This window comes from Phocoena sinus, chromosome 1 (assembly GCF_008692025.1).
Source record: "Phocoena sinus isolate mPhoSin1 chromosome 1, mPhoSin1.pri, whole genome shotgun sequence".
Taxonomy (NCBI): domain Eukaryota; kingdom Metazoa; phylum Chordata; class Mammalia; order Artiodactyla; family Phocoenidae; genus Phocoena; species Phocoena sinus.
The window spans coordinates 114,281,526-114,308,956 of record NC_045763.1 but is presented as its reverse complement, the minus strand read 5'-3'; the positions used below and the strand labels follow the sequence as shown (position 1 = coordinate 114,308,956).

At 39.2% G+C, this 27,431-nt stretch overlaps 2 protein-coding genes and 2 non-coding genes across 10 annotated transcripts; all 4 read left to right on the top strand.

Moving 5' to 3' along the window:
* Positions 1-1,591: 1,591 nt before the first annotated feature.
* On the top strand, positions 1,592-18,477 carry KHDC4 (KH domain containing 4, pre-mRNA splicing factor). 6 transcript variants are annotated; one of them, XR_004349975.1, is made up of 14 exons: positions 1,592-1,690; positions 2,172-2,388; positions 5,216-5,344; positions 5,699-5,778; positions 7,318-7,370; positions 7,622-7,785; positions 8,879-9,090; positions 9,896-9,956; positions 11,456-11,513; positions 11,859-12,008; positions 13,775-13,936; positions 14,877-14,961; positions 16,198-16,289; positions 17,221-18,477. XR_004349975.1 is itself a non-coding variant. In XM_032632495.1 (14 exons), exons 1-14 carry the CDS (start codon positions 1,653-1,655, stop codon positions 17,418-17,420), a joined length of 1,833 nt encoding a protein of 610 aa, XP_032488386.1. In that variant the 5' UTR covers positions 1,592-1,652; the 3' UTR covers positions 17,421-18,477. The 6 variants fall into 6 exon arrangements, 1 of the variants encoding a protein (XP_032488386.1); XR_004349972.1 differs by having other exon boundaries at positions 11,856-12,008; positions 14,849-14,961; XR_004349970.1 differs by having other exon boundaries at positions 11,755-12,008.
* On the top strand, positions 8,069-8,197 carry LOC116745526. The gene has a single exon (XR_004347448.1).
* Positions 12,741-12,874, top strand: LOC116745511. Its single transcript, XR_004347445.1, has one exon. It is a non-coding gene; the product is annotated as a small nucleolar RNA SNORA42/SNORA80 family (small nucleolar RNA).
* A 1,025-nt stretch (positions 18,478-19,502) lies between the features above and the next one.
* RIT1 (Ras like without CAAX 1) lies at positions 19,503-27,431 on the top strand. Of its 2 annotated transcripts, none has more exons than XM_032632533.1 (6): positions 19,503-19,608; positions 20,129-20,273; positions 20,444-20,500; positions 23,188-23,261; positions 23,484-23,675; positions 24,743-27,431. In XM_032632533.1, the coding sequence occupies exons 2-6, from the start codon at positions 20,171-20,173 to the stop codon at positions 24,971-24,973; spliced, it is 657 nt and encodes a 218-aa protein (XP_032488424.1). In that variant the 5' UTR covers positions 19,503-19,608; positions 20,129-20,170; the 3' UTR covers positions 24,974-27,431. The 2 variants fall into 2 exon arrangements, with proteins under 2 accessions (XP_032488424.1, XP_032488435.1); XM_032632544.1 differs by having other exon boundaries at positions 19,520-19,649.

Here is a 27,431-nt window from a genome sequence, read left to right as displayed (position 1 = left end):
TGATACTTGTACAACTTTGTAAATACACTAAAAACCAATGAACTGTACCTGTAAGATACCCTTTTAAAAAGAGTAAATTTTTACGGTATGTGCATTATATAGCTCAATTTTTTTAAAAAAAGTAAACACAATGTAATTTTTGTCATAATCCCAACAACACTGTAGTTTGGGGAGACAACACAAAGGGAAAACAACGTTTTTTAATCTTAAGTTCATTTGGAAAAATACACCTGTCAGAATAAGCAAAGAAATGTAGGTGTATCCACTTGCCCTAACAGATATTAAAGTAGGTGTAAAATTATTGTTATAAAAGCATTACAGCGGGCTACGCTGGTGGCGCAGTGGTTGAGAGTCCGCCTGCCGATGCAGGGGACACGGGTTCGTGCCCCGGTCCGGGAAGATTCCACATGCCGCGGAGCGGCTGGGCCCGTGAGCCGTGGCCACTGAGCCTGCGCGTCCGGAGCCCGTGCTCCACAACGGGAGAGGCCGCAACAGTGAGAGGCCCGCGTACCGCAAAAAAAAAAAAAAAAAAAAAAAGCATTACAGCAAAGGAAAAAGTAGACTCATGCAATAGAAAAGAATGCAGAAATATTATATATATAATTTCATATACGATAAAGGTGGCGTTTGTATGGAAGGGACATTTATTTATAAAATACTGAAGGGAAAACACTATAAACTTGGCTTTTAAATGAATTTGTATTCTGTTAATCCTATCAGAATGTACTTATTTGAAAAATAGCATTGTATTTTATTTACTCAGTCTAGAGATTCCTTGCTGCTCCAAGATACCCTGCATGTTGGAAATCTCTGGCTTTCAGAATCAACTCAGATTGCATCCAAGGGCATTCCGGATCCCGCCCCACTCTCGGACAGTTCAACCGTTAAGTAGGGAGAAAGCCGGAAAACGGTGTTTCATAATCTACGCTGAATCATTTCTCCAGCCCTCACCCGCACGTTTAACTTCCGTTTCTTTCAAATATCTGCGTATAAGCTCCAAGATGAGCACTATATCTTCTCCACCTCTGCTTATTTTACAACCCTATTCCATGTATTTACCCGCAGGGCTACCCCGCCACATTGTAACTGCCAGAAAGGCAAGACCGCGGCTTGCTCGTCTTTACATGCCCTGCTCTTAAGACAGCGCTAGGCGCATAGAAATGGGGAAAAAAAGAGAGAAATTCTTCGAATGACCTTTGGGACGAATCGTTTCCTTTTTCCTAAACAGGTAACTGAAACGTGAAGTTCGAAAAACTCGTGGGAAAGCCTTCTCCCAAGCAAGAGGCTGGGACTCCACACGAACAGGACTGAAAATTAAACAGGAAAACCTGTTTAATTCTCTGACTCATGCGTATTGTCTTCTAGGCTACCAACTTGCCCACAACAAAGATGGATTCTCCTTGTCCCAATTCCCCCTAAACACCAGATTTGGCAGCCATCTTTTTCAAGGGCAAGGCGCAAGCAGGAAGTCCACCCTGTCTCACAGAATGCCAGACGCTTCGAAATCAACGAGAGTCCAATCGGAATAGACGTTTACACCGGAACCGCTTTGCCTCACGACCGGAAGAGGTTTTGCGTAAGGGCGTTGGGGCGGAAGTGACGGGAAGGTGGTAGCGGAGTAGTTGGCGGGTGGTTGATCAGAGCCGGTCGCCATGTCCGCGGGGAGCGCGACACATCCTGGAGCCGGCGGGTAAAGCTCCGCGGGAGAGGGCATCGCAGCGAGCATGGGGCGTAGGAGAGGCGGAGGGATCATGGGAAGCAGCGTATGGGTGGAGGGGCGCTTAGTTGGGAAGTGTACATATTGGAGGGCCGGACTCTTGAGAAGGGTGGTGAGCAGGCCCGGGGCCCCTGAAAAAGGCCAGCGGGGATCAGAGAGAGGAGGAAAGCACGGACTTCGGAAAGGACTAGACAAGGGGAAGGCGAAAACGAGGGGGTATAGGACGGAGTGGAATCTTTTCATGGGGGCGACGGAATAGAAAGGAAGGAGACCCTGGGAAAATGTTGCAGTAGTTTTCTATTTAAGGAGAGATGGTCATTTCAGCTCCTATAGGAGATTCGAAGTTGCAGAGGGAACATGATAGAGGGAAAATGGGATGCTAAGGCGTAGTAAGGGGAGAAAAACATAAATGAAAGCTTTGGTGGAGCCCAGTATTTTCCTTTTACTTCCGTAGGCGCCGCAGCAAATGGGACCAACCAGCTCCAGCTCCCCTTCTCTTTCTGCCACCAGCGACCCCAGGTGGGGAGGTTACCAGCGGTGGGGGAAGCCCTGGGGGCTCCACCGCTGCTCCCTCTGGAGCTTTGGATGCTGCTGCTGCTGTGGCTGCCAAGATCAATGCCATGCTTATGGCCAAAGGAAAGCTGAAACCAACTCAGAATGCTGCTGAGAAGGTATTTGAAGTTGAGGGGATTCTGCTAATTGCAATTTTAATGGGGGTTATTTTGTAATCTTGTGATTCTGAATAATTTACATTTATGGAAGGAGAAAACAGCGATACAGTAATTTAAAGATTACTTAGTTTTGGAACATATTTGATGATATCTTGTCATTTGTTTTTAGGAGACAATTTTGATTGGGCTGATTACATTTATGGACCAAAAAGCTTGTTTTGTCTATGTTAACGTAGTTCAGCTTAAGTTCTATATAGTCATCTAAAGCAATGATATAATATGTTTTTTGATAACATGCACATTTTCTCTGAAGTCAAAAGAGAAATTCAGGTAAATCATGTGAGCTTTAAAATGTCACATCTAATTAGAAGCTGTAGATTCAGATTTCTAATGACTGCCTAACTGTCTAACTAAAGCGCAGTTAAACATAAACTAAAAATGAGTAATTTATATATGGGTTGTTTTGCTGTTTTCGTACAAATTGAGGAAGTTATTTGGTCATTTTATAAAATTCCTGTTATAATTAGAATCTTACAACTACAGTGGATCTGAACTTTGAAGCCTTTAATATACCTTGCCATAGAATGCAAGAATCTTCCTACAGGATAAATAGTACAGTTCCATTTGTATTACTAGAATGCATGCTTTGCGCTTAAAAAATCCTTACAACAATTTTATGGAATGCAGTATTGTCACCACTTTATAGATAAGGAAAATTAGGTTCATGAATAGAAAGTAACTGTCCTAGATCTGTAAATGGTAGGCACAGATGTCTGACTTCAGAGTCACCTTGGACAATTGGGTGTTTAGCTTTTGTTTGAAAGCCTCTGGAGTTGGAGAATTAAGTGTGTTCCAAGACAGCCCATTCCACTGTAGTTATACTTCGAAAAAAATTATTTTGGCTTAAATTAAAATTGCCTTCCATGGGACCTGGGAAGAGATGAGTTCTGTGTTTGAAAATGCAATTCATGTGAAGTGATGGATATGTTAATTAGTATGTTTGTGGTGATTATTTCACATTGTATACATATATCAAGACATAAAGTTGTACACTTTAAACGTATATTTTTGTCAGTTGTACCTCAGTAAAGCTGGGGGGAAAAAAGAAAGAAAATGCAATTCGTCGGCCTTCCAGTTTATCAGTAGATAACATCAACATCGTTTATCTGTAGGCACCTGTCTGGATGCTTTAATGTTCAAGTTCTGTGGATTTGGTGAAAACTTTTAGTGAATTGGACGTTTGTTTTTCATTGTATTTTTATGGTTTGAAAACATCGTATGAGTCAGTTGTCTCTTTCTAAGGTCTAGAAGGAAATACTAAAAGCACACTGACAGAATGGATACTTGAATGTTAAAATTCTTAATACAGATGTTAATCATTTAGACTCATTTTTTCTCTAAAAAGTAATCTCTAAAATGGTAATTGAACTCAACAGGAGGCAGCATGGTGCATAAATATTGGATTTAGAATCAGAATTCCTAGGTTTGAAACCCAGAATCCCCAGTTACTGGTTGTAAATTTTAAGATTTAGTTCCTTGGTCACGTTAGCCACATTTTCAAGTGCTCGATAGACATGTGGGTAGTGGCACCCATATCAGACTGGCAAGTAGAAAACAGAAAGTTCTGTTGGACAACACTGATATGTACCTTTAAAGGTGGCCATAAGGATTCAGTGAGATAAGATGTGTAAATGCATTCTGAAAGGGGCTAAACAAATGAAAAGAGATATTGTTGAGTTTGTTTAGTTTGCCTCCACCTTTAGAAAATGTACCTAATGAACAAATAAATAACCTGTTTTTTACCTTCCTTGTGCTGTCCAGGGTAACTAAAGGTTGGGGAAGGCCATCTTGAGGTTAAAATTTTTTCAGATAACACTCAGATCCAGCTATCTGGAGTTGCCTATAGTTTATTTTATTATTATTTTTTTGGCTGTGCTGCACAGCTTTTGGGATCTTAGTTCCCCAACCAGGGATTGAACCCGGGCCCTCATCAGTGAGAGCACAGAGTCCTAATCACTGGACCACCAGGGGATTCCCTATAGTTTCTTTTTCTTTTTTTTTCTTTTTTTTTAAAATTGAAGTATAGTTGATTTACAATGTTGTGCTAATTTCTGCTGTACAGCATTTTTTTTCCATTTTATTATTTTTTATTGAAGCATAGTTGATTTACAATATTGTGGATTTGTCTGTAGTTTAAAGTGAGAGAAAACAGATCAGGTTTTAGGATCTTACTCGGCTTTTCATTCATTCTCTTTTGTTCTTCCTTAATAGAGAGTAAAGGGATGTGAATTAGATACAATTTGAGGTCACTGTAAGGATGGAATTAGTTGAATTTGTTGTGTTGTGACTCTTACTGTTGGCACAAAGGCAACTTCCCATTATACAAATGAGATGTATGAGTTGTTGGACTCATGTTGTGCACGGACTCTACCCTACCCGATATTTTACTACACGTGTAGCTATCTAACTGAGCAGTAAAGCATCATAACTTGGCCCTTTAGTTTTCCTTTTGGAGATTGCAGCTTCTATTCCATAACGTTTCTGTAATTACATGGTCATAAAAATGCACACACGGCCAAGGTTACAGAGAAATCTGATGATGGCCTTCAAGTAAATTGACTGTACTTGATGTCATTTTTGTGAGGTTTTGTTTGCTTTTTATTTCATTTATGAAGAATGACCAAGGAGTATTTCCAGGTGTGTTTGCAGGCAGGCAAGGGAATGGTAAGGAGGTGATGGCACTTGGGCAAGGGTAGTTTCAAATTGGACAACAAAGAGATATTTATTTCATCATATAAACTTTTTAATCTAATTTCTCTTTTTGTAGCTTCAAGCCCCTGGCAAAGGCCTAACTAGTAATAAAAGCAAGGATGACCTGGTGGTGGCTGAAGTGGAGATCAATGATGTGCCTCTCACGTGTAGGAACTTGCTGACCCGAGGACAGACTCAAGATGAGGTGTGGAGATGTCAGGCCTCTTTGGGGAAGGTGGTGGGTGGATGTAGTTTCGGAAAAACAAGGCCTTTAAACACAAACAGGAGTCAGATTTTTATTAGTGGATTTGGGTCGTCGTCTGCGAAGTCAGGATTGGGTTTAACTGTGGAAGAACTTCTTAGTGAAGTTAAGGAAACAGATATGGGTGAATTCCTTGAGTTAGTTTGAGTACAAAACAATGGAATCAAAGTTTCAGATAATAGGAGAGAACTTATTCCTGCCTATTGGAGGAGTGAATTAATGGGGAAAATCTATCCTGCTACCTGTCATTGAACTCGGTTGCCACATCATCTTTTTAATAGAATGTTTCCTTTTTAGATCAGCCGACTTAGTGGGGCTGCAGTGTCAACTCGAGGGAGGTTCATGACAACTGAGGAGAAGGCCAAAGTAGGACCAGGGTGTGTATGCATATCCTGTACTTTGGGGAAAGGTTGGACATAGGATTCACATTAGCTTCATATTTTTCATTTGTAGGGAATATGTGTATATGTTTGGTTAGTAGCTATACACACACACATGCTTTATAGCAAAATTTGGGACGTCTCAAACAGATGTTAAGCATTAGCAGCTATTTTCTTTCCTCTTGCTCTTTGGTTTTTTACTTCACAATTAATGCTTTTATTGGAGGAAATAAGTTACAGTAAAGTGTAAAAGAAAATAATAATTGTTAATGTTTAATGTATACGTTTCTAAACTTTTTCCCTATGGAAGTATTTCCCCCAACAAATGGGTTCCTACTTTGTCATAATCTCCCTTTTAGAAAAATCCTTTTATCAAATTCCTTATTGCCTCTATGATGATTATAGGTTGTAGGTTATCCATGTAAAGGCTTCATCTCAGTTTAGTTTCGTTACTTCCATTATTCAGTTTTTGAGGGCAGGTATTCAGGCAGTGCAACATTTTTCACTTTGGTTTAAACTAAATATAATTAGGAGGCAAAATTTGTTCCCCACTCCAAACCAAGACTATATTTAACTTTGCATATGGAGGGTTGCTGTTTTGAACTTTTTTGTCTTTAAACACGGTTATATTTTACCTACTGCTTTTTATTAACTCTGGTTAGTGATCACTTTCTTCGTTATTATAATCACAATCTGAATCTAAGCTACTTTATGTTTAGAATCTAAAGAGTCTTCTCAGTTGGGTGTGGGCCTTTATTTTAATTTTATTTATTTATTTTATAAATTGATTGATTGATTGATTGATTGATTGGCTGTGTTGGGTCTTTGTTGCTGCGCGTGGGCTTTCTCTAGTTGCGGTGAGCGGGGGCTACTCTTCGTTGTGGTGCATGGACTTCTCATCGTGGTGGCTTCTCTTGTTGCAGAGCACGGGCTCTAGGCGCATGGCCCTCAGTAGTTGTGGCACACGGGCTCAGTAGTTGTGGCTCGCGGGCTCTAGAACACAGGCTCAGTGGTGCATGGGCTTAGTTGCTCCGTGGCCTGTGAGATCTTCCTGGACCAGGGCTCGAACCTATGTCCCCTGCATTGGCAGGCAGATTCTTAACCACTGTGCCATCAGAGAAGTCCCGGGTGCGAGCTTTTAAAGAAATGTATCTGTATGCCACCATCACTCTTGTCTCATTAGTTTGGATAGCCAAGAGCATGTTTGTTTGTAACTTATTAGACAGCCAACAAAAAAGAATTGTCTTCTCAAACATTGGGTTATCCAGTTGACTGGAGACTAATGTTCATGAGCCCATAAGAGCATATTTGATCCCTGTGTGGGCCCATTAACTTTAAGCAACCAACAAAGTTTATTCATTCCCCAGCTGTAAAACCATGTTCTTAGAAATTAACTAGCAACAGCCATTTTCAAGTATATAGTCTCTTTTACTTATTTGGAAACTCTGTGAAACATTACAAATTAGATTTGGTGACCCATTTGGCTCCTTTGTTTGTGACCAGTTTGGGATCATCATTTTATATTTCTTTTTATAGGGATCGTCCATTATATCTTCATGTTCAGGGCCAGACACGGGAATTAGTGGACAGTAAGTAATGTTTTTGGCTCACCTACTGTTTTTTGTGAAGGGTAGAGTATTATACGTAATAAGTTGGCAAACTATTTGTTCCTGATGGCTGTTCTAACTCTTCTTTATGAACTAGTCATGAATGTGCTTGGGGAATCTATAAAACGGATTAAAACATGAGTAATTGAGCATTGGCCTGTGTTTACCATTGGATACTAGTCAGTTCGTTCATTTCTTTAGTATAGTATCTTACTATCTGTGTTTTTCCCTAGGAGCTGTAAACCGAATCAAAGAAATTATTACCAATGGGGTGGTCAAAGCTGCAACAGGGACGAGTCCAACTTTTAACGGTGCGACAGTCACTGTCTATCACCAGCCAGCGCCCATTGCACAGCTGTCTCCAGCTGTTAGCCAGAAGCCTCCCTTCCAGTCAGGGGTATGTTTTGTGGAGAGATCATTAACAGCGTTATCATTTCTGTAAAAATGATACATGCCAAATACTACAGAAAGTATGAAGAAAAACCTGAAATTCCAATCTGAAAGTTACCGCCATTGATATCCTATTAATGGACCATTTAGGTTTCTGAGGGGTAGTGAACTTCTGAACACACATCTCTTTATACTGACACATTCTAGAAAAGGGATTGATAGATCAAAGAGTACACACGCTGTACATTTTGAAGTTAGTGGTTTGATTTAAATTTGTAAACTTGATGGCAACTGGAGGACTAAGAAGGCTGAGTCTGATGAAGCAAGACTCTGCTGATACAATCCTCCTAGAAAAAAGGGTTGGAGAGAGCAGCCCTTATTGGAGAACATCCCAGGGCTGACTGTACTACCCAACATTTTTGTCCAGTTTTACAGTAGACTGTCTTTGCTGTTTCTTGTTAACTTACATCAGTTGGGGTAAATAGGTATGCTTACTCAGTATTGAATCTTGGGTTTTCACCTCTTAAATAGATTTCACTGAACAGAGTAAGGTGTTAATGTTGTAGGTATACCCATGGAATATGTAGTTTGCATTTAAATTAAGCTACTTGATAGGGTTTATTTTTTAGGCTCATGGTAGAAATTATAGGGGGGTGTTTATTCTGGAAGTGATTGAAAGTATCTGGAGGATTAAAGTATTTTGCATAATAATTTTCAAGATTAGATTTTTTTGTTTTTTTTAATTCTTTTTTTTTTTTTTTTTAATTAATTTATTTATGGCTGTGCTGGGTCTTCGTTTCTGTGCTAGGGCTTTCTCCACTTGTGGGAAGCGGGGGCCACTCTTCATCGCGGTGCGTGGGCCTCTCACTATCGTGGCCTCTCTTGTTGCGGAGCACAGGCTCCAGATGCGCAGGCTCAGTAGTTGTGGCTCACGGGCCTAGTTGCTCTGCGGCATGTGGGATCTTCCCAGACCAGGGCTCGAACCCATGTCCCCTGCATTGGCAGGCAGGTTCTCAACCACTGTGCCACCAGGGAAGCCCCAAGATTAGGTTTTAATTATGTATTCTCTGTTTAATTTGAGGTATTCTATTCTTCTACAGATGCATTATGTTCAAGATAAATTATTCGTGGGTCTAGAACATGCTGTGCCCACTTTTAACGTCAAGGAGAAAGTGGAAGGTCCAGGCTGCTCCTATTTGCAGCACATTCAGATTGAAACGGGTGCCAAAGTCTTCCTGCGAGGGAAAGGTTCAGGCTGCATTGAGCCAGCATCTGGCCGAGAAGCTTTTGAACCTATGTACATTTACATCAGGTATGGATGGATGGGGCTGAAGATTTTTGGATACTTGTCAGCTGATCAGTACAGGCAGGAATGATTCAAAAGGAGCAAGAGAAAATGGGCTTAATCAGTAATAACATAAGGAACTTAAGTAAATATAGCAGTAATCACTTTGTAATTAGTTAATAAAAACTGGATTAAGAGGTGGAATTGGTTTTTTTAGTATTCAAATCCTTGGGTTTTTTTTTTTTTTTTTTTTTTTTTTTTAATGCGTTACGCGGGCCTCTCACTGTTGTGGCCTCTCCCGTTGCGGAGGACAGGCTCCGGACGCGCAGGCTCAGCGGCCATGGCTCACGGGCCCAGCCGCTCCGCGGCATGTGGGATCCTCCCAGACCGGGGCACGAACCCGTGTCCCCTGCATCGGCAGGCGGACTCTCAACCACTGCGCCACCAGGGAAGCCCCAAATCCTTGGGTTTTATAAGGGTCTGTGATCATAAAATGAGCTGTGATAAGCCTAAAATAACTTTCATTTAAACCTATGAGAGTATTAATACATCTTATAGTAATTTTAGTGACCTTCAAATATCTTTTCTTTATATCAAGAAGTACCATAACTCAGAGAAGGAGACCAATAACATTTGGGTAACGATATTAGTTATATCTTGAAGGGCTTAAATGACTTAATTTTTGTGTTCCTATTTCGTGATTTTCAGAAACTTAGATTTGTGCTATATTGAATATATTATATTTATAAAACAGCATACAAAGTGGAAGCAGAATTCTCTGTATCTTTTCTTTTTCTCCCCTTCAAATTTCTTGGTTCTTATGTCTTTGCAGTCATCCCAAACCAGAAGGCCTGGCTGCTGCCAAGAAGCTCTGTGAGAATCTCTTGCAAACAGTGAGTTGTATTTATCTGTCTGAAACTCATCTAGGAGATCTACTGCCATTTTGGACTGTGTGTCTTAGCTATTTTTCTACCTGTATTAGTTTCCTAGGCCTGCCATATCAAATTACCACAAACTGGGTGACTTAAAACAACAGACATTTATTCTCTCGTAGTTCAGGAAGCCAGAAGTCCAAAATCAAGGTGTGGGCAGGGTGGTTCCTTCTGAATGCTCTGAGGGAGAATCCATCCCATTCCTCTCAGCTAGCTTCTTATGATTACCTGCAGTCCTTGGCATTCTTTGCCTTGTGTCAGCATAACTCTGCCTCCATCTTCACCTGGCCTTCTTCCCTGTATCTCTGTGTCTATCTCTTCTTGTAAGGATAGCCGTCATTGGTTTTAGGGCCCACCCTAATCCAGTGTGACTGCATCTTAATGATCTCCATCTGCAAAACCTTGTTTCCAATTGAGGTCATATTCCCAGGTTCTGGGCAGACAAGAATTTGGTGGTGGGTGGGAACAACACTATTCAAACTTCTACTTTATTCTGGCAACTAATATTCTCTATAAGGAAGTCAAACTCCCCTAGCCAGGGTCACAGTTGGCTTGCATTTCTTCTTCAGGAGCTATTTCAGTATGAAATTTCTAGTATATAGAGTCATAAAATCTCATTTTTGTCAGTTATTTAAATACTACTATTAATCCCGGTCAAGTTGTTTATGATGCACATTCCAAATTTAATAGTAGCTTTAGCTAAAGTAAGGGTGGAGCTATAATAATTTAAAACCAATTAGCAGTGCCTTTGGGATAATTGGTTTAATTATCCATTCTTTTTATTCTATAATCAAATAACCAGAAGTTAAACCATAGGGCTGTTTTTACAGCACCTAAAGGAAATCAGGTTTGGTGGTTGAATATGTTCAACCTTGTGTTATTTGGTTAAGGTATTTGGCGTTAAGCTTTTTGGGAAGAATCTATTGTTTTCTTTGCTTTTGTGGGGTAACCTGATTTACCACCCTTGTACCATATAACTTCCTTGACCATTCCCCTTCTTTTTCTTTGTTGCCACTTGAAGTTGGACTTAGATGCTTATAATAAAGAACTGGACAGGGGAAGTACTAAATCTTCATTAAACCATGAGCTCCTTGAGGGCAAATTACCCAGTAAATAAAAGAATGAATGACTTCTCTAGAGTTATACAGACAACTTAGAAATTTCCGAACTGCCTAATTTCTGTGGCTCTCTGAATGATTTTGTACCCCAGAATTGGGTCAGTTTGTGGGAGGGGCGGAGTTAGGTTGCTCCTGATGTCCATGCCCCTGGTTCCCAAAACCTGGCCTAATAATTTATAGGTGTGCCTTATTAAAATTTAGATTAAACAAGTCTAAATTTGATTGAAACATCAGTGGAAATGTTTTAATTCCTAATTACTTTGATTTTAGAATTATATATCCTTATACATACTCAGTGAATTGGGTCTGTTCCATATTGATTTGTTTCCCCTTCACTTTCAGGTTCATGCTGAGTACTCTAGATTTGTGAATCAGATTAATACTGCTGTACCTTTACCAGGTGTGTATGTCTTGAAGTGTTCAACTAAAAAATATTTTGCTAGTGATATTGATGTATAAAATATGATACTTGAGGCTAGATTAACTGTGCCAGGGCACTAATAATGTTCCCTTTAACTTAGGGTAATTTGGAAAGCCATTTGTGCCTCAGTAGTTTTCTTCCCTAGAGATTAAGTTTAATATTCAGCAAAAATGTCTCATTCTGCTGCAGCTGATTAAACACTTTTTTTCTTCCCCCTCAGGCTATACACAACCCTCTGCTATAAGTAGTGTCCCTCCTCAGCCACCATATTATCCATCCAATGGCTATCAGTCTGGTTACCCTGTTGTTCCCCCTCCTCAGCAGCCAGTTCAACCTCCCTACGGAGTACCAAGCATAGTGCCACCAGCTGTTTCTTTGGCACCTGGAGTCTTGCCAGCATTACCTACTGGAGTTCCACCTGTGCCAACACAATACCCGATAACACAAGTGCAGCCTCCAGCTAGCACTGGACAGGTAGGATGCCAGGATATGATACATTAGAATTGTTGAATTTGGAAAAATTGGGGCAGGGAACGGGTGGAAAGCTGGTGGTATTATTTAGAAGTAATATGGAATGTGACGTATTTTTTTTACCTGTTGTCTTTTTCCTGTGTTCCTACCACCAAACTACCTGAATACTTTGGAGTAGTGTGTACATGTGTGTATTCATCCTAAAGTTTGCAGTCAGTTTCATAACCCTTGCCACCAAATACAACTTTAGAGCAAGAGATGCCAAGCTTTCTATGAAGGGCTGGATGGTAAATATTTTAGGCTTTGTGGGCCATACAGTCTCTGTCATAACTACTGCACTCTTGTTGCTGTAGTGCAAAAGCTGCCGCAGACAATACCAAATGAACGAGCATGGCTGGGTTCCAGTAAAACTTGATTTACAAAAATAGGTAGGCCAGAACCATAGTTTGCCTGTCCCTGGACTTGCAGTGTTAGGAAAGTTCTCATGGAGAAAGGCTGGCGTACTGCACTCATCTAAATGATTGGAACTGATTTACTAATCTTAGAAGAAATATTATACCATATACAGGTGTTCCTAGGCCAAGAGATAATGTACTTTCCAAACTCAAGGATTATAAATGCTGGTATATATTTCTGAAGCTAGGTAAGAAACTAGAATTTTAGGAAAAGAGTCAGTAGCCAGCTCATCTAGATTATGTACAGTCCTTCTTAGAGGCAGGGGAGAGACTAATGGAAGCATGGTGATGGATTTATGGCGGGTCCTCTGTGGGCCTCTCATAGTGTACCCATGCCAGAGTAAATTGCAGCCTCGAACCATTGCCCAGCCTCCTTACCAGTGGGCTGTGAGCACTGAAGGGGGTTGTACAGTGTGAAACCAAAAATGGGCTTCTGAACTCACTTCTGTTTGTGGTCCCCTAGTCATGATTATTTTATGACTTTTATATTTAGGCATAGCTATAGTTCTGCAGCTTTGAGCCACATCCTTTTGTAATTAGGAAGCAGTATGGCAAAGTGGGTAAGAGTTGGGGTTTAGAGGTAAACTTGCAGGGTCCGTGATGCTTCGCCATTCTTGAGCTATGTGATCTTGGGATAGAACTTAGTCTATCCAGGCTTTGGTTTTCCTTATATGCAAAATGGACATAATGATCATATCTCAAAGAGTTGCAAGGGTTAAGTAAGCAGTCAGTAAATACTAGCTGTTACTAATGAGAGTTTTCCTTTTAGAAGTGCTTGTTTTCTCTAATATATCTATCTTTTCCTTTTGGGAACAACCTCTTAAAACATTAGACTTGCTCTTGACATAACAACTTACCCATGGAAGTGATAGATGAAGTTGCCTTTGCCACAAGCATTAGCAGCATTTATGATCCAGAAAGAGCTAATCACATTGATTAAAGGGCTTTAAATAAGAGAATGTTCTTGTTTGAGAACTTCTGAACTAAGTAAGTGGCTGGAGTATCTATTGTTTGTTAATGATCATGTTTGCTCCTAACGGCCGAAATGTGCATCAGGTTTTTCCTGAGAGTTCAAAGCGCTATCGAGTTTGTCAATTTCATGTTTTCCTACCATGAAGGTAGGAAGACTAGGTGATACTGTTACCACATTAGGTGATACTGTTACCACATTATACATGAAGGAAACTTAGGACCAGAAGATGAAGGATTCATATGAAACATACTGATCATTAAAGTATATTTTAATCATCCTTTAGTTACTTGTTAGTTGGACATTCTCACACTTTTCTCCTCCTTGGTTTGTTTTGGTCCCAGAGTCCGATGAGTGGGCCTTTTATTCCTGCTGCTCCTGTCAAAACTGCCTTGCCTGCTGGCCCCCCGCCCCCGCCCCCACTCCCAAGTCAACCTCAGGCACAGAAGAGGCGATTCACAGAGGAGCTACCAGATGAACGAGAATCTGGACTTCTTGGATACCAGGTTAAATAAAATATCCTGTCTTACTTTCCTCATCTTATCTTACTGTATTCTCCCTTTAAAGAAAGATAAATTCACATCTGTATCCACTGTCCTCCCAGTACTGGGATTTCTGCTTTCTGGAATCCATTTAGATTAGGTATTTATCCTTGGGGATTAATTTAAAGCAAGAGTGATTCCCTTTGGGTGGGTTTTGTCTTTGGGGTCAGTGTGATAAGAGAGTACAAAGCTCTCCGCCTAGAGAGAAGTCTCCTGTGACTAGCATCTGGAAGTTCTGTAGAATTCTGCACTTCCTCTTTATACAGCAGACTCTTGAAAGCCTCTGATAGCTTGTAGTGAAATGTGTAGGGAAGAACTGTTATTCTACCAGTATATGGTTTGTATTTAAAACCTTGGCTTTCAACTTAGTGTTCTGTTTTTCCCTCCTAAAAAAGAGGATGATGTCTTTCTCTAATTCCTACACCCCTAAAAAAAGATAGCCAGAAATGCAGTGATTCTGTGCATGTACGTAGTCATTCACTAATGAGTTTTTTTAAGATTATTAAAATATATAATTTCGGTGCAGTTTTGTTTTATCAGGAGAAGCACCTTTTTTGCCAGAATCCTTGAAGCATTCTTTGAAACAAACTTTGGAGCATTTTTGTAGTTTATAACTAGATTTATACAAACCAGTTAAGTCATAGATAGTTGAACACAGACATAGCATAGTGAGTCACAACATCCCTAACCAAGTCCTACAGAGAAAAATAACAGTCTCTACTGAAACTATAGTTACACTCCAAATGCCAAAGAACTATGTAGTGCAGCTTACTGCAATTTATCAGAAAGATGAAGCACTTGACAGTTACATTAAGGAGCTAAAGTCAATACAGCAGTTGTAGATTTGCTAATGCCACTGTATTTTTCTGCTCATAGCATGGACCCATTCATATGACTAATTTAGGTACAGGCTTCTCCGGTCAGAATGAGATTGAAGGTGCAGGATCGAAGCCGGCAAGTTCCTCAGGCAAAGAGCGAGAGAGGGACAGGTAAGTTGGTTGTAACATAATTATATATGAATACATTCAGATGTCATTTTTTTGTACTATTAATGTGCATAATGATTGTTGCTATGAGCTTCCATGTTCTGAAACTGGAATGAAATCATTTGGATCAAACAAGCTCCTGTTTGTTGTAATTGATGCAGTAATGGAAAATATGATATCCCTTACACAGTCTTAGAAGCAGTTATACTCAGCCTTGAATAATTCAGTATTTGATTATTCACCTATCTTCCTTTACTTTTATTGTCTGAGTCTCAGACACTCTCCTAAGGATAGACAGTAAAAGAAGTGTTACACCATTTTTGCTACTAAGAATCATAGAATATCACTGATGCAGGTGCTTGGATGGGAGTCCAGCCTGCCATCCAGTGCTTGAATTCTCCTTTCCTATATTATGTTAGCCTTCATAAGATGGAGCTGACTTATCACAACAGTTCATTCTGTCTTATTCATTCATTCTGTTATATCTATTTTTTTTCATTTCTTAAGTGAGAATATCATACTTTAATTCTTGGTGCATCATTTTATAAACTGCCTAGAAATATGTAATGTGACTGGCAAATTCCATGAATGGACAGACCATGTTTTACATGTAATTGAAAGTATACAAAGGCATATCCATACAAATCAAACAGTTAACACAATTACTTTCAGGTCATGACAGAGATAATTTGCATTGGAAAGATCTCATTTTTTTTTTCTTCTTTATTTTGACTTTTTTGGTTTTTTTGAAGTGTAGTTGATTTACAATGTGTTAATTTTCAAGTGTACAGCAAAGTGATTCAGTTGTGTATACCTACATACCTATTTTTTTTCAGATTCTTTTTCCTTATAGGTTATTACATAATATTAAATATAGTTCTCTATTGTATCTATTTCATTCATATAATTCATTCTATTACATCCTTATAATCTTACTTTTTTTCTTTTTTTTTTTTGGCTGCACTGCTTGGCTTGCGGGATCTTAGTTCCCTGACTAGGGATGGAACCCGGGCCCCTGGCAGTGGAAGTGTGGAGTTCTAACCACTGGACTGCCAGGGAATTTCCTAATCTTACAACTTGATAACAGCTTGAAGAGTAGGGGAGTCAGGTGGAAAGGGTTGAAGTTAAACTGAACTTGAAAGATTATCTGCAGACTATATTGTTATTCTACTTCTTATCTACTGGAGATGTTGAAATTGTTTGAATTTGTCTGAAAAATTATTTTTTTTCTTTTAACAGGCAGTTGATGCCTCCACCAGCCTTTCCAGTGACTGGAATAAAAACAGAATCTGATGAAAGGAATGGGTCTGGGACTTTAACAGGGAGTCATGGTGAGTAAGGTGTAGCTGGGGGAGCAAGGGAATGGCTAAGACTGGTCTTAAACTATTGGTTTTCTAACCTGATGTTCATTCAGGTGTGACTCATTCAGATATTTAATCCAACCTCTGTAATCTACTGGCTAATGAGAATACTTTTTTTTTTATTTATAAGGACAGCATATAGTTACACAGCCTTTTATTTTCAACCGACGTGTGTCTAGAAAAGAGTCAGTCGACTTATATTTTATACATAGCATCAGTGACATTAAAACCCTAGGAAAAAGTAATGATTGGTAGGTCATTTCAAAATTTTGTTGCCTTTGTTGTTTTGAATACCTGGAGATAATCTGATACAGACTTAAAGATTTTTCTTTGTGTTGGGAGCTGAGCCACATCTCCCCTTATAACTCTGTTTATTGGTTGGGAATGGTCAGCCAGTGGCTGCTTTTAAAAATGTTGCTTCTTAGTATCCCAGAACTCTAAATCCTGGAGAGGTCCATAAATGGGATTATTTTTGTTCTTTGCCTGTAGTCATAATAAAAATGAACAGAAGAAAATACATTTTTTTTCTTTTCTTCTTTTCTTTTAACTCTTTAAAAGGTGAAATATCAGCCTCCAGAGACTCACTTGCTAACTTTCCTTTTTTTTTCTTTTTTCTTTTTTTTTTTTTTTTTTTGTGTGTGTGTGTGTGTGTTTCTTTTTTCTTTCTCTGCTTTCTTACATGGTTCTGGTGGATTCACATTTGCTGATGCTGGTGCTGTTTTTCGTGTGATCTTCAACGTTTTTGGGTGACCGTTGACCCTGTGACCTCAAAATGGTGTCCAATTAACCACTTACAATTAACATCTTTTTTTTAATTAACGAATTTATGGTATTATCTTTTTTTTTTTTTTTTTTTTTCCTTGGTGGGGAATGGGGTTGGGGTTGTTTTTCTCTCTCCTAGATTATCCAGTCAAGAAGATGAAAACTACAGAGAAGGGATTTGGCTTGGTGGCTTATGCTGCAGATTCATCTGACGAAGAGGAGGAACACGGAGGTCATAAAAATGCAAGTAGTTTTCCACAGGGCTGGAGTTTGGGATATCAGTACCCTTCATCACAACCACGAGCTAAACAACAGATGCCATTCTGGATGGCTCCATAGGCAACAGTGGAGCAGAGTTTTGAGCCTCGGTGACTCTTTAGCAATAATGCATGCATTTGATTTAACAAGACTCTGGGGCCGGTACTGGGAACCATCTTGGACCTTTGCAGAAGTCAGAGATGAGTGTCCCCTTTCTTAAAGGGGTTGCATTCTTTTTAAAACATCCTTATTTCTGCCGTGGCATAGCATCTGTTAAAATTTACTTAGAATCACAAATTTGTCTCAGAAGCTTTTTAACAGTTGGTGAAATGTGCTTGTTCAACAGGGTCATTCCAGTATACCCTTTACCTGGTCCAGCCTTTTCCAAATGAATAGCCCCTATTCTGATGTAAAGCAAGTTTTATTTGTATTTTACTACTGTTTTGTGAATTTTGATAATAACTGGTTACATACAAAGCCTTACTATTTATTAGTGGGGAGATGATTTTAAGACCATCCATCCTTTCAGTGCTTAAATCTAAGAACCTCCTCATCCCTGTTTCATTTTTGGATTCTTTGTTTTGGAAAATGTGGTTTTACTAATTTGAAACTGTTGGATATAGCTGGATCCTGGGATAGTGAAGGTTTTTTTTTCCATTGGGATGATCCAAAGCTGGCACCTTCAGGCATTCTTGTCTCAGATAGCCGTTGCTGTTTTTATTGCCCGTCTAAGCTCATTGTCTTCAGCTGGGTCAGAGACAACTACTTGATCAAAAGCTGGTCAGAACTCATCACAGAAATGAAACCCAGTGGTCTGTCTCTCTCAGAACTGATTGCAGCTAAAATAGAGAGATTTGACTGCTTGCAATAGAATGGTGGACTTAGTGACTGAAATTGCAACTTGTCCTTTTTCTTGGCATTACAGGTTTTGCCAAAAGAACTTTTTTTGTATCAAATATTGATGTGTGAAAGTGAAGGAGCTAGTCTGCTGAACCAGGAGTAGTTTGAGATACCGAACTGTCATTTTTGCACATTTGAATACTTTGCAGGCTGGCTTTGTATAAACGTATCCTCTGGTTTCCTATATGTTGTAAATATTTAGACCATAATTTCATTATAAATAAATGTATAAATATTCTGCTTGTGGTTTCTCTGTTCTTTCTTCTACAACCCATCCATACGCTAAAATTCGTAAACTTTTTACTCATAGCATAATGATATCATAACCCCATCAGAAGAATACATACGTGGACCCAAAAGTTTGCATGTAGTTCCAAGAGTTTTATGACTTTCCAAAGTAAACCCTTGAAAGTCAAAATGAAAATGTAAAGGATTTTTGTGATGGATGTTTTCCACTTTGATATTCTAGCCCCCCCTTTATTGAACATGGTTTGTAAAGGGACTGAGTGAAGGAAATATTTTTAAAGGAAATACAAGTTATTCTTGGGAAAACATGCTTAAAAAGGAAGAAGGGTGAGCAGAAGTTGCAACAGAAAAACTTTCCTGTGTGAAGTTCCTTCTGGTATTTATGTGTGCTACCTAGAGGTGAATATAGTTGATAGTGCCTTCATTTATTGCTGTATTTAATTTAGGACCCCTGAAAACTCTTGAATTATTATTTCCTGCCGGAGGGTAGTATCAATACATTTGTTAAAAACAAAACCAAAAACACCCTAATTTTTAAATATCTTTCGTTTACATTTGTTTAAAATATGTGCAGAAATCTGATTAGTCTAACTAGAACATTATCTTTGAGACCTGATTCTGTTTTTAAGAGCCCAAGTCATTGTCCTTGTCCCTTTGGGGAAATTTGCTTTTTCTGCTGTTAAGCCTTAAACTTGATCTTGGTCCTGTTTTGGGGGAGGATTTGGTGGGTGCCCGTTTCCTGTTTCCACATTCATTTGGCCAAATTTTTTTTTTTTTAATCTTCAACAGTACTGGGTAAGTTGTTATTCTAGAGGCCCCTTGTGTCGCTTATCACATACTTATTTGACTTCTGTGTTAATAATTGTTTTAACGCCTTTGTGGGCACGTCCTGAATATGCTACTCTCCCAAGGCCCTTGGCGGTGAGTCGCGGAACGGGGTTTGAGGACCTGCCGGGGAGATGGCCCTCCCCGGGGGGGGCGGGGCCAGTTGCAGGCGTCACTGGGCAGCTCCGCCCCTCCCTCCCCCCCCACCCCAGATGCGGGCGCTGGTGGCGCCATCTTTCCCGGCTGCGGGAGGGGTCACAGGTCAGTGCCGATCCTAGCCGCGAGTGAGGAGGGCGAGGTGAGTGACCAAATCCGGCCGACGTCTTCAAGTCCCGAGGGGTACGAGCAGCAGGAGTGGGTTGGCTCGTGAAAGGGAAGGGTGGGTGGGGGGGGTGCCTGATGGCGGGCCGGAGATGCAGCTGGGGGAGGGGAGCTGTCGAGGGGAATGGGGAGGGGGCGGAACCTCCGGGTACCGCTGGTGTGAGAGGGCCCCTGCGGCCTAAGGGGCGGTGTTTCTTTGGTCCCCAAACCTCATCTTTCTCACTGGGCTCCTTCATGCTGTGCCGGCGCTCCAGTTTGAAAAGAAATTCAAAATTTCTTTGTCTCTTTATTCTTTCTGGAAAGTGTAATAATACGAAAAACCTGTGATATTTCATAGGAGTGAGCTGTCCCGGAGGGAAGGTGAGGATGTAGGGTTTCTTAGGGCAGCCAGAAAGGGAGCAGGAGTAATAGGTCAGAGTATGGGAAGGTAGGGCACTGGCTCTAGGACTGTCGTCATGGTGTCTGAATCCTGGTTTAAATATTTTCTTTATTTCCAGGTGCCTTTTCCTCGGGGCAGCCCAGGATTCTCCAAGAGGACAATGGATTCTGGAACTCGCCCAGTTGGTAGCTGTAGCAGCCCTGCAGGGCTGTCACGGGAATACAAACTAGTGATGCTGGGTGCTGGCGGTGTAGGGAAAAGCGGTAGGTGATGTATTTCTTACATTTTAAAAGAAGTTCAATGAAAAATTCTTAGAACAAATGCCCTCCACCCAAACCAACTGGGAGACTGGCTATCATGCAATATTGATACTTACAGTTCTTTCTGTGGGTGACCTTTGTGTGGATTTTAACTTTCCTTTATTACTTTAAAGCCATGACCATGCAGTTCATCAGCCACCGGTTTCCAGAAGATCATGATCCCACCATTGGTAAGTCAGATTATCACTTTGGTTTTCCAAATAAACCCCATAAAAGTGTCTTGGTGTCAATTTTTTCAAACAATTTTCAACCATTTATATTTTGAGCCTTTTTTGGTGTCTAATTCAGATTTATTTAATAAGAATATCACAGCAGTTGGTAAGCAAATGGATTTTTTTTCCCTTAGCTTAACTGTATATGTATATCAGCCATCTTAGTCTGTCTTTTATTGAGCATTAGTGGGACACTTTCTTTGTTATATTTTTATGGTTGGTATATTGTATTGCCAGGTTAAGGGAAAAATTTTAAAGCCACTTAACGAAGCCTTTTGCTATTATTTTTTCTAAGGGTCTGACTTGAGACTGACTCTGTAACTATGAGTCAGCTGGTTTGAACTTCCACAGAAGGAAGCAGAAAAACAAGTAGAGCCAGCCTGCTGAACTCTTACAACCCAGACATGCAGAGCCTGGACTTGTTCCACTAGAAGCCTTTAATTTACTTCCTTATACATCAAGTTCATTACATAGCAAGGTCTTTCTTCGTGTCTTTTATAATCCTTAATGCTCTATTGTTAGTAAAACAGTGTTAGAGAGTAAAAAGTAATTTTGTTTTGCCTTTTTTTTAAACTACTGTTCTATGTAAACACCAAGAACAAGAATGTTACTATCATTCCCGAACCATAAGGAGGCAGGTTTGATTTTTAGGAGTTATATCCCAGGATAAAAGAAAAATGGTGATGGGGATAGAGGAGGGCACAGAATACCTGCCATATTATTTGTATTTTCAGGATGTGACACTTTGTCATGATCCTGGGTCTCTAGGAAGGATTTCCATTGGGTCAGTCCTCTGCTGCTCTTTTTTCCACAGAGCCAATGAGTGTTCTGTGCTAACCCATCTTTGGATGTGGTCATTTTATATAGTAGATGTTTCTGTGGCTTGGGGAAAATAGAAACAGTGCTTATTTTTTCATGTACTATATTAAATTTAGAACATTGTTCAGGAATTCACACTATGGTGGGAATTCTGGGAATAAAATTAATGTAAGACCTAGGATAATTTACTTAGAACTCCAGAAATATCTTTTCCTGGGACTTCCCTGGTGGCCAGTGGTTAAGACTCTGTGCTTCCACTGCAGGGGGCACGGGTTCAATCTTTGGTCAGGGAACTAAGATCCCGCATGCCATGCAGTGCGGCCAAAAAAAAAAAAAAAAGAAATATCTTTTCCTTTCTTCAAAGTAAAACCTGCGAATTCCCTGGTGGTCCAGTGGTTAGGACTCAGTGCTTTCACTGCCAGGGGCCTGGGTTCAATCCCTGGTCAGGAAACTAAGATCCCACAAGCCTCATGGGGTGGCCAAAATAAAAAAAAATTTTTTTTAATAAAATTAAAAAAAATAGTAAAGTAAAACCCATAACCTTGTCCCCTGAAAAGTTACTTTTTTTAATCTGTTGATTTTTTTTTTTCCCTAGTCAGCTGCTCTTCTGACAATATTATCTGATTTCAACACAAATACTTTCATCTCTTGAGTTCCTGTTATGTGCCAAGCACTGTGTTAGGCCCTGGGGATACAGTAGTGAGCAAAAAGATATGGGGTCTGCTGTCATTGAGTTTACAGTTTAGTGCAATTTTGTTTCAGACTTTGGCTGCTAACTCTAAGAAAAACTTTATATTGTAACCAGTATACATATAAGTATATGTTTGCACATATAATTAAAATATCATGAAACTATATTTACCTCACTAAGTTTGGTGCACTCTTGTATTTCCTCTTTCATTTTAGATTTCTGCTTGTTTACTTTCATGCTGGTCCCAACCCATTAAATTCATCCACAATTCGCAAATTCTAACGGATCATGCGTGACCTGTAGTTTGAGAATCATTGATTTAGTAGGCTCTTCATTTTTGAGGAAGAGTCAGAGGCAGGGGTTCAAGAAAAAATGTTTGAAGGAAATACATAAGGATGTAAGCAGCAGTTGTTTGAATGATGGAAATACTGAGTGAGGTTTTTCTCTTCTTTTTTACTTTGCTGTATTTTCCAAGGTTACCATAAGAATACATAAAGAAATGTGCTCTCATAAAGGAGAAATTATGACAATATGGATTCTTTAGAAAATAGTAAACTCTGGTTTTTGCTTTTCCTATAATGTTAAAAATGAGGAGAACTATAGCATATGGTTAAGTACATAAAGCTTTTGAGTCAAGCAGCCCTTGGATTCAATTCTGGCTATATCATTAATGAACTTTGTAACATGGGGAATACATTTAATGTTTTAGAGTTTAATTTTCTTTACCTGTAAAATGGAGGTAATAATACCTACCTCACTGAATTATTGTCACTGTTGAATGAGCTAACATATATAAATCACTTAGTATAATGCTTGGCGTCTAATAACTATTTAGTAAATGGTAAAGTTACTTTTCTGGCCTAACATTTTTCCAAAAGACAATCTCTCAACTCTTTTAGAATTGTAGGTGAAGTCTAATAAGCTTTAGCTATGAATAAACTTATGTCATGGTTTATGTGGGAAAAAAGAAATTAGTTGAAGACCCAATTTACATGTCTCAATGGAATTAGGAGCTTCCTGAGAACATTTGGGCACTTAAATGTGTAATCTACTTCTCCATAAGATGAATTTCAAAATAAGGTTACATATTTCTGCATTTATGGGTTAATAGTACCACCTTTCTTCCCTTCTGTAGAAGATGCTTATAAAATCCGGATCCGTATTGATGATGAGCCTGCCAATCTGGACATTTTGGATACAGCTGGACAGGTATTAAATCCCAAAATGCTATGAGTAAAGGCCTTTTTGTGCTAGTAAAGGGGAGGGGAAGACTTATGCAGAGAAGATCATTAGTTCATCTCTTTTAATTTTTCATGCACTCTGACTCAGGATAGCAGGTAACCAACATCTCTCTTTAATCTGAAATAAATAGCTAAAGTGTATATAGTTCCAGGTTGCATCAATACACTAATAATCCTTGTTTCCCTCTAGGCAGAGTTTACAGCCATGCGGGATCAGTATATGAGGGCAGGAGAAGGGTTTATCATCTGTTACTCTATCACTGATCGTCGAAGTTTCCATGAAGTTCGGGAGTTTAAACAGCTTATTTATCGAGTTCGACGTACTGATGATACCCCTGTGGTTCTTGTGGGAAACAAGTCTGACCTAAAGCAGCTAAGACAGGTGAGGATAGAGTAGAAAATTCTGTGTGTAGTCTTGTGGGATTAGTCATTTGTGTTTCTCTGTTTATAAATTTCTTTGCCTTAAAAAGAAAATTTTAAGTTAGCTTCTCCCTAGCCTGGAAAACTTCCCTATATCTAATAATGTGCTCTTATTTTGGGTAAAATCTGGATTTTAGGAATCAGTTTACAGGACAAAACCCACAGGATAATAATCAGATGACAAATAGAATACACATTAAGTGAAGGATCATGGGATTTTCATTTTCTAAAACCTCAGAAGTAAATCTCTTTATGTTGCAAAAAGAGAAACTTAGGCTTCAAGGTATACTTCCTGATGGTGAGGATTATGAGCCGTGGAAAGGGAGAATAAGAGAAATTGTAGAGGATTTTAGAATAAATGATACCCTTCAAGTTAGCAACAATGTTTAAAATTTTGCTGTTTGGTATAGAGTTGAAGGAGTGATGAAAGGGGCATGTTTATCACTACCAGTGAAAGCAACGAATGGTACAAACTTTTTAGAAGTAGTTTGACAGTAGTTAAATTCATAATGCTCAGTTAATTCCTGTTTGAATTAATCTATTCAGGGATTTATATATGAATTGTTCATTGCCAGGCTTTTTATGGTAGCAAAAAATTAGAATAAGTCTAAATGTCCAAAAGTAGGAGAAATTATGGAATATCCATCATTGGATATATTGATTTCAGGTTCCTTATGGTTTTCAGTATTGTAGTTTAAGTATACCTCTCTTTGTCTTGTGATTTACATTCTTGAAATGAAAAGTATGAAGAAAATTAAGATTGTATATTTGATATCTATAACTATTCCCTGTTCCAAAAAGTTATCTTTAAAATAGACTAGAAATAGAATCACATAATTTGAAAGCAGAAGGAATTAGAAATCATGTTATCCAGCCTCCCAGCATTACAAATATCACTCTGCTCTGCTTGGACCTTTCCAGAGTTGAGGTACTCTCTTCCTGTTAAGGTAACCCCTTCACTTTTGGGGGCAGTTGTGATTATTTTCTGCTGTTACCACTATAAATTTTCTCATGTTTACATTTTTAAAGGTCACCAAGGAAGAAGGATTGGCTTTGGCCCGAGAATTCAGCTGCCCCTTTTTTGAGACATCTGCCGCATACCGCTACTACATTGATGATGTATTCCATGCCCTTGTACGGGAGATACGTAGGAAAGAAAAGGAGGCAGTGCTGGCCATGGAGAAAAAATCTAAACCCAAAAACAGTGTATGGAAGAGGCTAAAATCACCGTTCCGGAAGAAGAAAGATTCAGTAACTTGAAGGGAAGATGTGAATGTTTATCTGTGAACTGCAGTGCTTAATCAGAGCAGTCCAGTAACCTGCGTTAGTGAGCATGGTGCTTGTTCTTTCTCCTGTTATGACTGTTATTTTAAAAATAACTGATGAAGGGGACATGCCCACTAGGAGTTTTCAATGATGTGGTATTTAAAATATTGTTCCTTAGCTAATTCTGATTTTATTAACCCAGTGGAGCACTGTCTACTTTTAAATTGTCACATTAGAATTCGATTTACCAATGTTTTGGGTTCTGTTGCTGATATTAATTAATGTAAATTTTTTATACCCCGGGGAATACGAATACCATACGTGTTTGCCCAAGCTCACAAGAGGAATTTTTTGCCATGCACTATTCTGCATTCTCTTTCAACTGCAATTTCCTGGGACTGTCCCAGGTAAGGACTTTAGTCTTTTCTGTTCATGCTGTGCTTCCTGGAGACAGAACAAAAATCATGGGGAAATCAGTTCTAAAGAGATTGGTGCTAAAGTTCAGCAAATAGCTGTGGAACTGACTCCTGTTGCAGATTATGGAGTGATGATATTGGGGAAATCAGGCTGTATGTTTTTGCAGGAGCTTGGCTAGAAAAAGTTAGGATCAGAACAATGCTCCTCAGAGGAGCCTGTCTTTTCTAACAAGTACACATTTGACCCAAATGCACTGGGATGGATGAGAGCAAAGAGAAACATATAAGATGTAATGAAGCTTTCTCCTACAAGGTTATTTTACTCTTCCTTTCAGGGTTTTGCCCTTCTTTACCTTCACAGGTAAACATTTTGGGAACCATTACTGGGTTACTAAACTGTTGTTTAATCTAAATCCTTGGTTGGGACAGCCATTGCCTTGTACAGGTTTATTTTTTTCCCCAGAGATGCACACACAAATACATTTACATTAATTGCTTCCTAGTGCTTTCCCTTAGCTTCCCTGTGCTCTCTAGAAGAGCTAGGCCTGGCAGAATGTTTTTAGGCCCTTCGTCAGACTGACTGCATTTTCCATACTGAAAAGACATCAGGAGTTAGTAAAATTGTATGTGTGCCTCCTTGACATAGACAATCACTAGACTCAGTGTTCTAAGAAAGCCTGTGGCATTTCTGTGTAATGAGCCAGTCTGAAGCTTTAAAATTCCCATATGTTGTTTCTCATTGAAGATTTCTTTACAAGGACCTTGCCAAGTTCACCTCAGGGTTTTGCCTGAGCCTTGACAAAGCTTAGCCTAAGACAGTACCACTTTGATAACTGCATAGTTGAGAAACTATCCTGTCTTCTTGGGAAGAATCAGCTTTAAATATTGGTGGTGAGGTCTTTTAGAATCAGGATTATTTTGATACCTGAACTTGTTATGTGTGGAGATTAAGCACAAAAGTGCTAAGAGTAATGTAGCATATGTTGAACATTAAATGTCACTGAAGCAGTGTTTGTGACCACTTTAAACTCTAAGAACATGACTGTGTAGCATCTCTTAAAAAGTGCACAGCTCAATTCACTGTTTTCCGTTTTTATTAGTCAAGACAGGGTTGTTGTATTTTTTCTTCCAATCAATGGTATGTGTTCTAGGTCTAAAGGAAAGTGATGGTTGTAACTTTTTTAGCTGAGTAGTAATCGCTTTTGAAACTCCTGAAATGTTTTTGCTACCAAATAAATCATGGTTTATGGTACGCAAGCCATCCAAAACTGAAAGATGCAGAATTTGAATCTATGCAGGACAAAAATCTTACAGGAACCATAGCACTTTGGAAGTGTGAAGTTAGAAAAGTACAGTGCAATTCTATTTTAACAGTATTTCACCACATTTAAACTAGCTTGGAGCCTGTTAGGTTTAATGCCTTAGCTTCTCATTACTAATAACCTAGGGAATTGTTATTAGCATCAAGCAAGATGTTGACAGCTATGTAATTATATCTATAAGACAGGAGGGAGTTTGTAATGTATATAAGAAAAATAACAAATGGGTGTTTTTAAGACTGTCACTATCATATATTTGATCATTGGATTACTTAGCCTATCAGGTAGTACTGAGAATTCTATTCATGGTGCTAAATAGTTTGAGGGGTATAATATGTATAAGTCATAGCTCTATTCTTAGTGATTGTATAGTGTAAATAATTTATAAGCTCTAAATAGTCAGCTTTATCTAATTTGAGGGCATTAAAATCAATTAACTGCCTGGAACTTTGAGGAGAGAAAAATTCAGGGACAAGTTGAAAAGCACTGGAACTGTTCATGTCCATACCAGATTGGCAAGTTACAAAATTTGGAAGCTGGTGTCTAGAATTAACTGTTTAGAATTCCAAAAGAGATATATGTTTTAACTTTGTGATATATTAGCAAGAATTGGTCTACTGTAATGTATGGGGAGGAGAGGGGAGAGAAGTTTTTCACTTATGCACTTGTATATGATGACAGTTTGTATGACACAATACAAAACTTTTAAACAACTTA

Coding starts and splice junctions, on each gene's coding strand:
- KHDC4 (XM_032632495.1), top strand. CDS start 1,653: ATGTCCGCGGGGAGCGCGACACATCCTGGAGCCGGCGG. Junction 7,786..8,878: donor AGCCTCCCTTCCAGTCAGGG/GTATGTTTTGTG, acceptor ATTCTTCTACAG/ATGCATTATGTTCAAGATAA. Junction 12,009..13,774: donor CTCCAGCTAGCACTGGACAG/GTAGGATGCCAG, acceptor TTTTGGTCCCAG/AGTCCGATGAGTGGGCCTTT.
- RIT1 (XM_032632533.1), top strand. CDS start 20,171: ATGGATTCTGGAACTCGCCCAGTTGGTAGCTGTAGCAGCCCTGCAGGG. Junction 20,501..23,187: donor AGATCATGATCCCACCATTG/GTAAGTCAGATT, acceptor TCCCTTCTGTAG/AAGATGCTTATAAAATCCGG. Junction 23,676..24,742: donor ACCTAAAGCAGCTAAGACAG/GTGAGGATAGAG, acceptor ACATTTTTAAAG/GTCACCAAGGAAGAAGGATT.